The sequence below is a fragment of the Phlebotomus papatasi genome, chromosome 2 (assembly GCF_024763615.1).
Source record: "Phlebotomus papatasi isolate M1 chromosome 2, Ppap_2.1, whole genome shotgun sequence".
In the NCBI taxonomy this organism is placed as follows: domain Eukaryota; kingdom Metazoa; phylum Arthropoda; class Insecta; order Diptera; family Psychodidae; genus Phlebotomus; species Phlebotomus papatasi.
Genome location: NC_077223.1, coordinates 49852415 through 49867654, shown reverse-complemented (window position 1 = coordinate 49867654; position 15240 = coordinate 49852415). Strand labels below are relative to the sequence as shown.

The 15240-nt window shown below is 34.2% G+C and overlaps 1 protein-coding gene across 5 annotated transcripts in view; it reads right to left on the bottom strand.

Moving 5' to 3' along the window:
• The window catches only part of LOC129801454 (serine/threonine-protein kinase SIK3), a 91490-nt gene that overhangs the window by 67688 nt on the left and 8562 nt on the right, over positions 1-15240 (bottom strand). For all 5 annotated transcript variants that reach the window (XR_008751697.1, XR_008751698.1, XR_008751699.1 and 2 more), the window contains exons 2-7: positions 11848-12773; positions 11574-11772; positions 8152-8407; positions 7873-8080; positions 2669-2853; positions 2126-2284 (exon numbers count right to left, since the gene is read on the bottom strand). Coding sequence is in view for 2 of the 5 variants with exons in the window: in XM_055846530.1 (XP_055702505.1) it covers positions 2126-2284; positions 2669-2853; positions 7873-8080; positions 8152-8407; positions 11574-11772; positions 11848-12773 (1933 nt within the window). In the remaining 3 variants the exon portion in view is untranslated. The remainder of the gene's footprint in view (positions 1-2125; positions 2285-2668; positions 2854-7872; positions 8081-8151; positions 8408-11573; positions 11773-11847; positions 12774-15240) is intronic.

Here is a 15240-nt window from a genome sequence, read left to right as displayed (position 1 = left end):
ACGACAAAATTATAGAGAACATTCTGGTCTACATTTCACCCATATAACACTTTTCTGTCAGTTCATCCAAATCCTTGATATTTTGGTTTAAATACAAAATTTGTATAATTTCACGAATTTGATTCAAGATAACTGAATGGCGTCTCCCAACTTCAGCTCCAAATCGAACTTGCATGCACTCCGAGTTAGCTCACGTTAAGAATCTCACCTACATAAGCCGGTTAGGATTATCTGTCCCTTTATTCCTAAATTACACCTCATTTCCTATTTATTGAAGTATTTGTTAGTACCATGCAAACATTTTAATAAAAATTATACGCAATGAAAATTTTCATTTACTGGCTAATCTGCCCCGGTCTCCCCTACATATTAAAATTTCTTGTTACTTGTTTATTAGGAGGGTTAATTGGAACCTTGAAAAGTAGTTTGTCTTTGTTTTCTTTAAATCACTTCCTAAAATATTGAAAAATGAATAAAAATATATAAATTGCTTTGCGTGCTATTCCGGCCACTTTGAGTAGAACTTCGGCCATCTTGTTTGTGACCACCTTGTGTGAAACAACGGATAGAAAATTTCTAAACTTGATACGGGACGAGGTAAATATTTATACATTTATATTTACATTTATATGATCCACAAACCCTGAGATCTTCTGTGTAATTTATCCTAAAAACCTAAAGAATTGACCTAGGTACTCCAAATTTACGCACAGATTCCCGTAGCAACTTGCCTTTCCTGAACTCTTTCAATCTCTTTTCCACATCATCTTTTGTATAGAGACGATGCTTTGATTTTTCTATGGGCATTTCACAATCCAGAAATTGAAAAAAAAACTAAAATAAAGAGGAATTTTAGGGAAGCAAAAGATGTGGCCGAAATAGTAAACATTACTTCCCTGGAGAGATGCTCACAAAATGTCTATTTTTTATGCGAAATACGTAACCAACTGGGAACTTTCACTTGAAATCTATAAAACGATTCAATATTAACATAAATAAAAACAATCTTTAATGAACACTAGGGGGAAGTGGGGCACCTTTGAATTTTTTTAAGTGGAACTGAGCAATATCATAATGTAATTTAACTTCTCAATCTTTTTGTGCAGCTAAATTATATCACGATAAGGCTCAATTTAACCTAAAAATGGGTAAAAATCCCAATTTCAGAGGTATCCCACTTTCAAACGTGCCCCACTTCCGCCTAATCAATTTTAATGAAAAACTTCAAAGGCAAAATTATTTGCACTTCACAAATACAAGACTGCTAGCAACACAAGCGATATGTCACATTTTTTTGATAGACTTTTCACACACCGAAGATCAGGGGCCAATCAAGCCTAATAAAAAGTGAAGCTATTTTCCACTTTTCCTTGTAAAAATTTTGCAGCTATTGCACCGCGATTTAAACAAATTTGCTCGTGGTTCTTGTATAATTTTGGCGAACATTATGAAATATGTATTTTTAGATAGCTTTTAATGCACGATTTCGAAATATATCAGACTGATAAGTCAATTCTCTTTAGGAAAGAACTTGCCAATAGTCTCCAGTGCCTCTATGCAAAAACGTATGGAAAAATGAAATGTTGAGAGGCCACTGCCGAAGAATCTATAACACAATATTAATTTTAATTAAACCCAAAATTTAACGATTTTTGTGTTATTACATTCTTAAAAGAATAAATATTTAAAATAAAAAAAAGGAATTATTGATTATTCGAAGGTCAAATCAATAATTTAGTTGCTTGGCCGAAGTTACACTCAAAATGGCCGAAATTAAAAGCTGGACGAAATTCAGCACACTTACCCTACCTAAATCTTGATGAAACTGGGTCTAAAATATCTAATTATCCTCTTACATTGTTCCAAGTAAAATGGACAATAATTCACTTTGCTTTACCAAAACTTACACGATGATTTTACTGCTATTAAAATTCAACATTAATAAATGTTCAAATTTAATTTTTTGCTGACCAATTTTTTTTTTTACTGCCTATTTGTATAATGCCGCTTTTTCATTCTCTGCAATGAGCGTTTTCTGCCAATAACTTTTAACCATAATGAAAAAAAGGTAATGCACAAAAAAAAAAGAAAATAGAGGTCAATACAAAATCGTTGACAAACTCACCAACTTCCTGTACAGTTGGCAATTTGCAGGCTCGTCCAAAACGACGGGCAGCAGAGGTATTTTGCTGCAATTGCCCCTGGGAATTTTGCATAAGTGAAGGTGGTAGATAATTCCGATTCATGCGTGCTTCCACTTCTCTGATCAGTTCGGGACTTATGACTAAACACATGTTTTTTTTTTTGTTTTGTTCAACACCAACATAGCAGCCAAAATCAGTTTTTTTTTATTATACATCCAAGCAAAAACCAAAAAGTAAAAAAAAAATACAAAAAAGAAGGAGTGAGATTAAAAGGAAAACAAAATTTAAACAAATAAAAGAAAATGGCAAAGAAAAGTCTTTATAGAGTGATAACAGCTAAGATTAATATAAAAAGAAATTATGTGATTAAAAAAAAGTGAAAAGGGTAAAAATATCCATGCGTTTAATATGAAAATATTTTCTACTGAGTGTTCTAACATTTCTACAAGGTTCATTACTTATTTTCCGGTAATTAAATCTACTGTTTATGGTATTCACCTCTCCCTTTAGCCACACTATCTTACCTGGTGGCCGTTCTGTGACTGTCAGCAATCCACTTCGTCTTGTTCGTCCACCACTGGAGCCACCAATTACCGGTGAATGTGTCAAAGGAGGCTCCATTGGACTGCTAACAGTACTAGGGGGTGCTGGTAAATCATCAGTGCACCCAACTGTATGTCGTTTTGAGCAACCTCGTCCATGCATATATCTGATAGAATAAAATCAATATAATTTTTATTTCAAAACTCCTTGTAAAATCCATCTAATTTGAAAGAACATAGGGTAAAGTGGTACAAGTTGGAAAGGGCTTTTTTTCTTGATAAATTTAGTACTTCATTTTTATTTGTATATTTTTAATACTTTAGTTTTATAATTTGGTTCCTTGTACTTAAAAACAAATTTTGTACTGTCAAGCCATGTCCAACTTGTACCGGCGAATTGTCCAATTTGTAACACTATAGGCAAGTGTGCTAATCCGGGCGCTTCGCTATCTGGATCATTTATGACTAATCCACTTAAAATAATATTTTCATTTTTATTTCCGTAATATAGTCACTACAGTAACATAATATAAGTATTCAAGTTTGAGAAAAAACAAAAATAATATTTTTATCTATTAAATAAGTGAGTGTAATCGACTCATTTTAATCTTGTGCCAGCTGGGTTCTTCACTAAAAATTTTCTAACAGTGATATTTTCGCTAATGACAGCTGGGTGATTGAAAACATTTATTGTTTTTTTTTCTTGTGAAAAAAGTATTTTAAATCCAAAGGTTTACAGTAGACTCTCTCTCAATCGGGAATATGGGGCAAAATGTCATCCGGTTTAGCGATAGAATTTAGCGTCAAAGCCTTTGTAAATTCCACAAAAAGCCCTCAATTATAAAGAATCACGATAAAATAGGAAGAACTACAGCGAATTTGATCGAATTAGCTTCATAACACTGTGCAACGATGATTTTGTCCCTGGGTTCTCATGCTATTTTTTCTATTGCTAGGGTCAAATGATTTACGAAAATACTTATCATTTTGATTTCATTTGGATTTTGCGCCTGGTATTTACGAAAAACGGTTTTTTCCGTTTTCTGATACTTGGGTGCCTATATCTCCGAATCTGCTGAACCGATTTATTTCTCACTAAGGAATAATTTGTTCTCCTTTAGATGCCCGATAAATCCTATGAACAGATGAAGTTCGTACAACCGACTCCAGCGGCGCTGTAGTCCCATAAATGTCAGAAAACATGTAAAAATCGAAATTTGTAGCAACTTTGATCAAGAATATCTCGAAAACTAGGACTGTCCTTAACAATCTGATTTATGGGTTTGATAGAGAATTTTATTAGTTACATTTTCGTTCATGTACAACTTTTTGCTCAGATTATTTTTTAACCTCGAAATTGAGGTTCAAACGAAAAATGAGCATTCAGCCAACTTAATAAATCCTTCACAATTTCGAGTGTTATTGCTTTCTTTCCTCGCAATTAGGCAGTACAAACTTTTATTATATTATTTAATACTTAAATATCGATATTATGGTGATTTTTATATGACATTTTAAATTTTTAAATATTATTTTATTACTTGGAAACTTGTATAAAACTTTAACATATATGTGATATACATAAAGTAACAATTACAAGTTCAAAAACTAGTTTTAGATTTATTTCGACGAAAATCCCGTAATTATGAGGTTAAAATTGTAGGATTGTAGATAAATGTAGGAAATTTTTTTAAAGAATTATAAAAAGAAATGAATTTAGAAAAAGGATTTTTTGCAAAGTTTTCCATATATAACTGGTATGTCAAAGGTAAAATAATAGATACTTATTGATTCTAAAACGTAAATTTAACAAGAAATATTCTTTGAAATATTTAAAATTTTGCAATATGCAGTTAATATGCCTTTTTTGTAATAGTCTTTTAAGATTGAAATAACACTGAAATCTTACTGAAGATATTGTTTGAGTTATTACCTTGTATTATATCTAAACACATTTTATAATGCAATAAGTATTAATAAAGTCCTACAGCTGTAAGAAAAGTGAAAATAATACTCTGGGTTATCTAAACTTGAAAAGAAAAGTCAAAATGTGCGAAATAGTTAAGTTTTTCTTTAGTTGGCTGAGTGCTCGTTTTCGTTTGAACCTCAATATCGAGGTTAAAAAATAATCTGAGAGAAAAGTTGTACATGAACGAAAATGTAGCTGATTAAATTCTCTATCAAACCCACAAAACAGATTGTTAGGGACAGTCCTAGTTTTCGAGATATTTTTGATCAAAGTTGCTAAAAAGTTCGATTTTTCCATGTTTTCTGACATATTTGTGACTACAGCGCCCCTGGTATCAGTTGTACGAACTTCATTTGTTCAGAGGATTTATCGGGCATGTAAAGGACAACAAATTGTTCCAAAGTAAGAAATAAATCAGTTCAGCAGATTCGGAGATATAGGCACCCAAGTATCAAAAAACGGAAAAAACCGTTTTTCGTAAATACCAGGCGCAAAATCCAAATGAAATCAAAATGATAAGCATTTTCGTAAATCATTTGACCCTAGCAATAGAAAAAATAGCATAAGAACCCAGGGACAAAAAAAAAGTTTGAAATTGTTGCACAGTGTAATTAAACATGAAAATTGTCAACAAAATTTGTCACCCGATTGAGAAAGACCCGATTCAGCGAGAGTCTACTGTAATTAAAAGTGAATTAGCGAAAAGGCGACCCAGTTAGTGCATGCTAACTTATTTCAGTATTATCATTATTTTATAAATTTTCTTTAATATTTTTGATAATTTTTTTTTCTATAATATTTCTGAATGAAACAGTGAATAATTCTATGGATTTAGAAGATGTACAAAAGAATTTCATCAGTCCAAAAACAAGTGTTTAAGTAGCACTCTTCGGAAAATAACCCAGTTACCCCACCTTATTATATGTCCTTCTTGTATCACTTTACCCTACATATAATTGAGGAAAAAAAGTGTACGATTAACTTTTTTCCGACATAACCGTAAAATTTATAGGTGTATAAATAAATCAACATTTTTCATGTTAATTTTACACCTGTTTATGGGGAAAATTAACAAAAAAGGTAACTTTTTTTGTTAACTAATACACTTAAAAATGGTAATATTTTCACCGATATCGGATCAATTCAATACCATAGGGGAAGGTTTTGCACCTTCGTAATGTTGCAGCTTCGTAAAAGTTTATTTTTTTCCAAGTTACTAAATGAATTTCATCCATGGACATATAATCTAAAAGCTAGTCCTACATCTCACATTTCCTGACAAACTTGGAAGCCTAGGCCTTTTTTCCTGGGTCCAAAAGGCAAAAATAAAAAATGGGCCTAAAATCGTAATTCTGATGTGTAATATTTTATGTATTTTTGCACACTGCAAGTGTCTTTTCGAAAAAGCAACTATTGCAAGTTATAGAGGGTTTATTAGGGTTAATATTTACCGTGAAAATCTTTTGCTTGAAGGGGATCGTTTTTGTGGGTGGAGGAAAATTCATAAAAATTATCACCTTTGCAGCTCAGGAAAATCGAATTTTGCAGCTTCATAAAAACATCTGTCAAAATTACTGACCACTGAATTTGAGAATTCCTCACTGTTTTGGGTCACAATTGTGCACGCCACTAGCGATATTTTACTCATCAGAGATTCCACTGAATTCACAAGAAAATTGGGATACAAACAATTTTCACTAAAATCTCGAAGGAAAACACGCACTTCTCCATCAAAATGAGACTTCATCAGATGTTTTTTTTTCACTTCTGTCAAATTAAACATTAAGCTTGAATTTGCTTATGGTAGGTGTGATTCTTTCATTGCCCATGCGGTGCGTTTTTAGAATTTTTCATCCAATTTGCTTTGTTTTCAAGCGGAGTTTTTCACATTTTACTTTGAATTAATCACTGGTAATTCTAAGAATCACTGAAGTTCAAAAAATGTTCTGTAAGACAGATTCGAGACGTTAGAGAAAAAACAAGGATTACAATAGGTGTGATTACAACTTTCTGATTTGTGCAGTGATGAAACTAGACTGCTTATGGTAGATGTGATTCTTAAATTGCCACTTCCATGTATTTTGAGTATTTCTCATTTAATTTTCCTTGTTTTAAAGTGGAACTTCCCACATTTCACTTTAAATTGGTGGCTGGTCATTTTTGAAATCAGTTACGTCCGAAATATGTTCTGTAAGACCCATTGGAGGTGTTAGAGAAAATCCGAGGATTACATTAGACGTGATTATGAGAGAATCATAACTAACCAAGCTCTTCACTGACTGTCAGAATGCAGGGAAAAAATGGTTTTCCGAGTGTCAAAAAACATGTGTTAGAAAAATAGCTTAAAATTGTTTTTTAATGCGTGATACCTCCTACAAATGGTGAAAACAAGTAGATGAAAGTTCCATCTAAGTAGTTATGCCCAAATTTTTGTGTCCGGTGTAATGTTTCCGGGGAAAATGAGGCCTACAGAAGTGGCAAAAACTGGTACGAAGCAGAGTTAAACCAGACACATTCGTAAAAAATGCTACTACATTTTCATTTTCCTGTAGAGGAAAATCTAAGGACTTCCAGGAATTTTGTGAGGCAGAATTATGAACCCAATAAGTAAGAGATTTTTTGATATAGTGATATAATTGATTCGGTATATGTGGCACTCAGTAAAAAATCTTAAATCTTGGACTCCTTTTTTAATACGAACCTTCAAAACCTTCCCCTAGTCATCAAGTTTTTGAAAAAGCTATCTTCGAATATTTCTACAACTCCAAAAAATACCATAATAATTTCGGGCAGAATCACATTGACAGTAAAATGCTCACCGTATTTCGTTAATTTACGCATTTTTATTAAAATTCTTACGCAAATTCTCGATTATCATATTACCTTATCTCATATTCGGGGACACTGGGTGAAAATAACATAAGAAAATTGAAGAAATAAAACGAAAATTCGAAAAACGGTGAGCAAAAAAAACTACGATAAAATTTTCCCTTCAGTTTTCTTGCTCATCATTTATTGCATTTTCCTTTTATTTCTTCAATTTTCTTATATTATTTTCACCTAGTGCCACCGAGTATGAGATAAGGTAATACGGTAATGGAAAATTTGCGTAAGAATTGCAATGAAAATGCATAAATTAACGAAATACGGTGAGGCTACGACGAGCATTTTATTTTGTCAATGTGATTCTGCCCTTTTGCGATAAAATAATGCTTACCTCTGAATTTCATCATTAGATTCGTCTCCTACTTCAATTTGTGATGTTTCAAGGCGCGTTTCAACCCTTTCAGGTGTTCCAACTGCAAAACACTCTCCAGTTGGTGGAGGATTATATAGGTTCTCCATAGTTGGACCACTGTTACTAGTAGTCGGGTAATAAATGTGTAAATTGGCACCACCATCGGATGCACGTCTTCCAAATGAACCTGTTAAAAAGCAAAAAATCGGATATATAAAATTTTCTAGATTTTTGTATACCTCCTACAAAATGACTTACTGGCTCCCATTACAGTTGGTGGCTTCAGTAAATGCTGATCTTTTATGGTGAAATTATGCAGTGGCTGATTTTGCAGCATGGGCAAGTTTACAGGTAAATTAGTACCACACTCCGTGCCAAATTTGAAAGGAATCGGCTGAGCTGACGGATTTACAAGTGCTTGTTCATGGGCCACATCACCTGGACCTACTGTGTGTCTTCTCGTATTTCCACCTGATGTATTAGGTGCCAGCGGGAAGTGCTGATCGCCGAGTTGCTGCATGATATAATAAGAGTCGTCGTATTTTCTTATTGGACTCAATTCTAATTTCTTCACTTTTTTTGCAAAAGGCCGATAAACAAATGTATTAAGGAATATGTCAACTTAGATTACTTAAATATATTTTTCAATAATTTGTATTGGCGTTCTCAGGGGGTGTTTAGAATAGTTTAGCGCAATAGCTTTAGTACAGTGCGAGGTTACTTGAAAACCTAATAACGGACAAATCGTCTTCAGGTGACAATAATTATTCAATTCGTTTAAAAGACTGAAACTATATCTTGTTATTGCTCTATCTGCAGCAAGAGAGAACAATATATCCCTAGCGGTCACATTTTCGTAGAACTTTAGAAGTTTCGAGTTATTTAACGTCACGCTGTTTGTCGGGCTGTCGCCAGCTTTAGAGGCCAAGCGGTTAGAGATAGAGACTTGGAACCTCTGGGGGATCCCCGATAAGAAGGACCGTTAACATACATTTCGTTTTTCTGTCCTCCACCCCCTGCATTCCCCTCCAAAATGTTTACAGTAGACTCTCGCTAATTCGGCACTTATAAGATCGGGCTACTTTTCAATTCAGGCGGCAGTTAAATTCGAAAAATGTTTGTTGACATTTTTCAAGTTGGATCAATAAAAAATCGTTGCATTTCAAAAAGTTTTTCACCCGAATTTCTCTCTAATTCGGGTGACATATCGGTTCCAAATGCCCGAATTTGAGAGATTCTACTATATTTGGACTGCTCGAAAACACGTCGTGTGATTTTTTCATTTTTAGTTATGTTTTGAGATTATCTCAAAGCGAACATTTCGTCCATGCACGAAAAAAAACGTTGAATTAACCTAATTACGGGTTTTCAAGGTCAAAAGTGAAGCGCACCAATTCATTCGCGGATTCCCTTATTCGCGAAAACGTCCCTTAAGCGAGGTATACTGCGAGGATCCTCGCACACACGATGTACGTGCACTGGCGAAGCTCTTGTGACGTAGTAGCTATATGTACCACTCGTGGCGCTACCTTCACACATTCAGCGGCTAGCCGGAAGGAATCGTCATGGTTCGGATATAACGGACATTACCACAGTGAAGCTGTAGACTGTAGAGAACGACCCTACTTTATTGTGTTGGCAGGAAAAACGACTACAAAAGTTAGAATGGCTCTAGAGGGTGTATTTCTCAACCGAATAGTATCATGTTTAAACTCATTGGAAATATTTCGGAATTCCTGATAAGACTGAAGTGATTCCAATCGGTTTTAAACCGGTTCATAACTGGTAATAATTTTTTATCCGAAATTCAATTATATTACTCCTTAACTGTTTTGAGCGATGTTTTGAGTAATTTATGAATCGGTTCAAATTGGTCGTGAACCGGTAAACTTAAGAAATTGCCCATAGTGGGAAAACTCCGAGAAATCCTTGAATTCGTGAATAGTACCCTTTTCTCATGAATTGAGAAAGAAACTAGAGACTAAATGGTTAGAGATAGAAGCATGGGTCTTTCAGGAGACTTTTTGGCACTCCTTCTCAGAGTAAAATACAACAGAACAGCATTCCAAGCATCTCATTGGGGCCAATATTAATCGTATCGAGACACTTTTTCATTGCTCGAACTCAAAGAGAGAGAACAGTTCTATAATCGTCCTATTTTTTCCCAACTTGTCACCGTTCTGGAGTTTAAACGGTAAAAGATAATGACTTCTAGTTTTCGACGACTCCCAATAAAAAATAAATATCTCTAGACGTTTTTTCCTCCACTCCCCTCTATCCCCTCCAAAACCAGGGTATTTTGGTTTTTCTCAAAATTGACCCAGGTTTTGCAATGACTTTCGGACATGTTTTAGAGGTAGGCCAGGCGAACATTTCGTCCAAACATACCTATAACCGGAAAATTCGTCATTTTGAATTATTGAAGGTCAAAGGTCAACAACTTCTGGAAGGCCCATTTTTCAATCGATTTGGTTAAATTAGGATTTTTTGGAAAGGTATTGATATTTCGAACCCGGCTGCATAGGTCTTCATCAGTTAAGTACCGATTCTTTTTTAAATTTTGAAGTGCTTTTGTGATTAATGAATCAATTTGATCTCTAGAAGAGCAGTAAGCACCAAAAGTCCAAAAGATTATGCGAAAAACTAATTCACAGTGAGCTTTATTTCGTGAGTTCAAGCATTCCGCAAAGCTGGGATGCTTTGCATTTTTCCCATACTCCTCTCCTTCAAACCACAAATATGTATTTTGGGATTGTTCGAAAACGCGTCTTGTATTTTTTTTTTCATTTTTCAGTGTTTTTAGAGAATACCATTGAATCATTTTCTAATAACGATTTTTCAAGGTCAAAGGTTAAAGAGTTTAGAGAACGTATTTTTCAGTCAAACGGGGTCACGTTTGAGCTTGTTGGAAAGGTGTTGAAATTTTCGACAAGACTGAATGAGTTTCAATCTGTTATGAATCTGTTATGAATTCCAGACGCTTTAACTTTGACAGAAGATTCAGAGCATTAAGTTCATATTTTTTCTGAAGAGAATTAGGGTGAAAGGAACGTCTATTGACATTTTAAGAACTCGTGTCAGCACCTATTGACACCCTACTCTGTACCAATTGGGATACGAAATTTGAACATCTCTGTTTATAGTAAAAGGTAAAAGGTATATTACAGAAAAAAACGTTATATTACTTATATTTTACTAGATACATTAAATAATTTTCAACATTTTGACAAGTGTCAATAGGGGTTCCTTGTCGAACAGACGTTCCTCCGACCCTACATAAATTTGCTCCTTGACTCTTCTAGAATGTTACTGTTTAGTGAAAATTCTTTAGATGTAATTTAAAAACTTCTTAAATACAAGAAAAATATGCGAGCGTAAAATGCTTCTATTAGAAACATATTAATCCAAATGGAGACAAGGGAAAGTTTCTAATTGGAGACAAACAGTGTAAGTGAAACCGCATCGAAAGGCTCCCAAAACCTTGATCAAGTGCAGTGAAGTTCACTGTATGCATTGCGAATACCTTTAATGCCAGAAAAATTTCTGGTGACCTGAAGGGGATTCGAACCCGAGACACTTGCATCATAGAGCACTACCACTTGACCATTGAGTGCCCTGGGATACATTGCCACCCCTGTATTTGTGTTATACTTTTCAGAATAAGTAATCAGTATTCTCACCTGAGCTGGAGATGCAGGAATGTTTGTCTCGAAGTCTGTGTCGATGAACTTCTCAAAATCTGTGCTCAAGTCACATGGATTGTGGGTTGTGAGGAAGGGCATGCCATTGTTAGTGAGAGGACTCAATCGATCAATGGCATCATTTTTCGACGGTTCACTCCTTTCTACAATTCCCGTTGTAATACTCGCTTTTCTTGATCTAAAAAAACAAATTAAAAGAAATAATACACTGTCAATTTGTGAAAATTGAAATTAGGAATCATTATTTCAATACCTAGGATACATATAGTTCCCATGTTGTTGCATTCTCTGTTGCTCTCTCTTCTTACTCTGTAATTTGTCCACGAGAAGATTATAGATAGCATAAATGTGATCATATCGATTCTCGTGAACTGACTGAGCAATCATGTCAGCTGTTAAACCGGGCAGCTGTAACATGTGCGTCATCACTACTGAGTCGAGATTCATGGGATCATTGTTACCCATTGTAGACGCTTCTTCAATCATTCCCGTCCATTGAGCCATCCATGGATGCCGGGCGATTTGTTTCAAGGTAAATCGTCGTTCCGGTTGCACTAGTAGCATATGCCTGATGAGATCCTCACAAGACTGCGACATAAAGAAAGGAATCCGAAATTTTCCGGCGACCACTACACTTCGTAAATCATGTAAAGTAGCCCCATCAAACGGTAAAGCTCCACACACAAGTACATACAGCACAACCCCAAGGCTCCAGATGTCAGCTTTAGGCCCGTCATACTCGAGACCCTGGAATACTTCGGGGGCCGCATATGGTGGAGATCCACACCATGTGCTCAATGGCACACCGTCTGTGAAAGTGTTGCTGAATCCAAAATCTGCCAGTTTAATGTTCATATCATTGTCCAGTAAGACATTCTCTGCCTTGAGGTCACGATGAACAACACCCTTGCGATGGCAATAGTCTACAGCCGAGACAATTTGGGCAAACACACGGGATGCCTCTTCTTCAGTCATCCGGCCATTGGCCACCAAATGGTCAAACACCTCACCACGAGATGCATGTTCTGTGACAAGGTAAATCATAGACTTGGACTCCATCACTTCGTAAAGGCGAGTGATGTGCGGATGGCTCAGGAGTTTCAGTACCGAAATTTCCCTGAAGGTCTTTTGCAAATTTTCCTCGTCCAGGCATGTTTTATCAATTATTTTAATTGCCACCTAAAGAAGTTAAATATAATAATGTTTACACTTTACACTAAGAAAAAACCTAAAAAGTTAAAAAAACAACTCTATGGCAGAGTAGAATTAACCCTCTAACGGTGTTTTCTTTAATATGCGAAAAAAAGTTCTAAAACAATGTTTTCTAGGATGATTATGATCTAATAAAGTCGAAAAAACCACCCATTCTTCATTATCTCTTTTTGTTTAGGCGCTATCTGTGTAAAATTTCTCACTATTATAGTCATAAAAAATTTTCGACAATGTTTTGCAATTTAAAACTGTTGAAAAATTCTAAAAATTACCACTGTTGTAGTATGATTATAGTTTTTCATATTATTATAGTGTGAAAAAATACAGAACTTTATGGTAATTTTTGTCACATGATCAAAGATTAACACTATTATAGTTTGATTATAATTTTTCACACTATTATAGTGTGAAGTCTTGTGTATTTCAACCAAATTTGTTGAATTTTTAAACAAAAGTGGTGTAAAAATTGTTGAATTTCCATTTAAGACATATACTTCAGTCGAGATGCTTTTCGTTGGGCAAAAGTCATATAGAACATCAAATATTTATATGCATAATAGGTATATCGGGAAGATCCGAGCATCAGATGTAATTATCTCGCATTAGGGAGGATCCCAGGTACAGGAAAAAACATTACAAATGTCTAAAAAGGCAAAAAAAGTATAATAAACGAAATGAAATGAAAATTCAACAATTTTTGAGTTTACACACAAAAATTCAACAATTTTTAAATTCAACAACTCCAAATTCAACAACTTGAAATTCAACAACTTCAAATTAAACAATTTTAAATTAAACATTTTTTCCAAATTTAACACTATAATAGTGGTGTGAAAGATTACACACTATAATAGTGTTAATTTTTTTTACTGTGTAACTTCACTTCATACATTCTCAGTTGTCAAATCTGCTTTGTTTACTTTCTGCAATAGTCTAATAATTTGATTTTTCAAATAAAAGTGAAGAAAAATCATTTAATGTGAGTAATAATAAGGTGATCATGAGGAAAAAGAAATGCTGAATGTATTCTTTGCATAATATCGCCCAAAATAATCGAGTTTGAACCTTTCCATGTGGGTGGCGAGAAGTGGTTACAGAACTGGCGAAACGTAGTAAAAAGTGGCGACGAAGTGGTTCTTTTTGCATTGTTAATAATAATCAGTTTTTCAGGTACTCCCGCGTTAAATTGTAGGACTTTTGTTATTACGAATCTAGAGCCAATATATCTAAGTAACTTTGTCTCAATTTTGAGTTATCTGATAATAAGGGGTCAAAAGTTATAATACTGTTAATTTCACTTTTTCTTAAAACTGGCGATAAGTGGTTACTCCACCCTAATTGTTACTATTTTTCGTTGTAAATTTTAGTAAATAGAGTTGAAACAACTCTTTGTGCGAGTTGAATTAATTCGTCGGATATCGATGTAATTATTACTCTTTTTCGGTGTAAAATTTCATCTCGACTGAAGTTGTATATGCTTAAGTGATTTCGTTTTAAGAATATACTTCAACCAAGAAGATTTTCGTGTGACAAAGTTCATATGGAACATCAATTAGAAATATGCCTAACAGTGTTTCGTGAAGACATGTGCGTGCATCATACGTGATATTTCACTCGGAACATAGGGAATTTGAGGTCAAAAAAATATAAATAAAGAAAATTATAAAATAAAAAAATATATAATTGCGAAATAGGCGAAATATATTCATGTTGGGATTTGAAAAAGTTATTTTAACTCTTAAAACGAGTTATTTTCAATCTTAAAAAGAGTTATCTACACTCTTTTGTCATGTAAATTCTAGGAAAAAAAAGTTGAAACAACTCTTTCGAATATTACACCTAAATATAGTCATTCAATTTCAATTTTCTCGTACAATTTTAACTCTTTCGCGTCCCACTTTTATTCAGCAGATGAATTCATGCAAAATTGAGTTTTTCCTAATGCTTTATGATCAAATATAATAGTTCAGAGAGGAAAAAAATTTTCCATTGCGTGAAAACTCGGAAAAACCCCGGGTCATATATGACCCTGTTGTCCTCAAGGGAAGTGTATTTACCATTTTCAAAATCTATATCACGGGCTTCTTAAGAGTTTTTTTTGCTTGAAGTTACTAATTTGGCCAAAACCATGGCAAACTGGATTGTCTTGATGAACACTGTACTCTTGGTGTTCAAGGAATCTTCCTGGTAATCCCTTGAACAGTCACTGTCACAATATTTTGAGTGGTATTTGGCAAAAATAAACTTATCCACATATTTATTCACACACAATACAATTGCACAATATGAGACGCTTGCAGAATACTCTAAAATATTGCAAAATATGTTATAATTCATCAGATATAAGATGAAATGTCCAGGAGCAAGATGTCCCACCTTCATTTCACAAAGAAAAACAATGTCCCAACTACATTTCGCTGCAGGTTTGGGACGA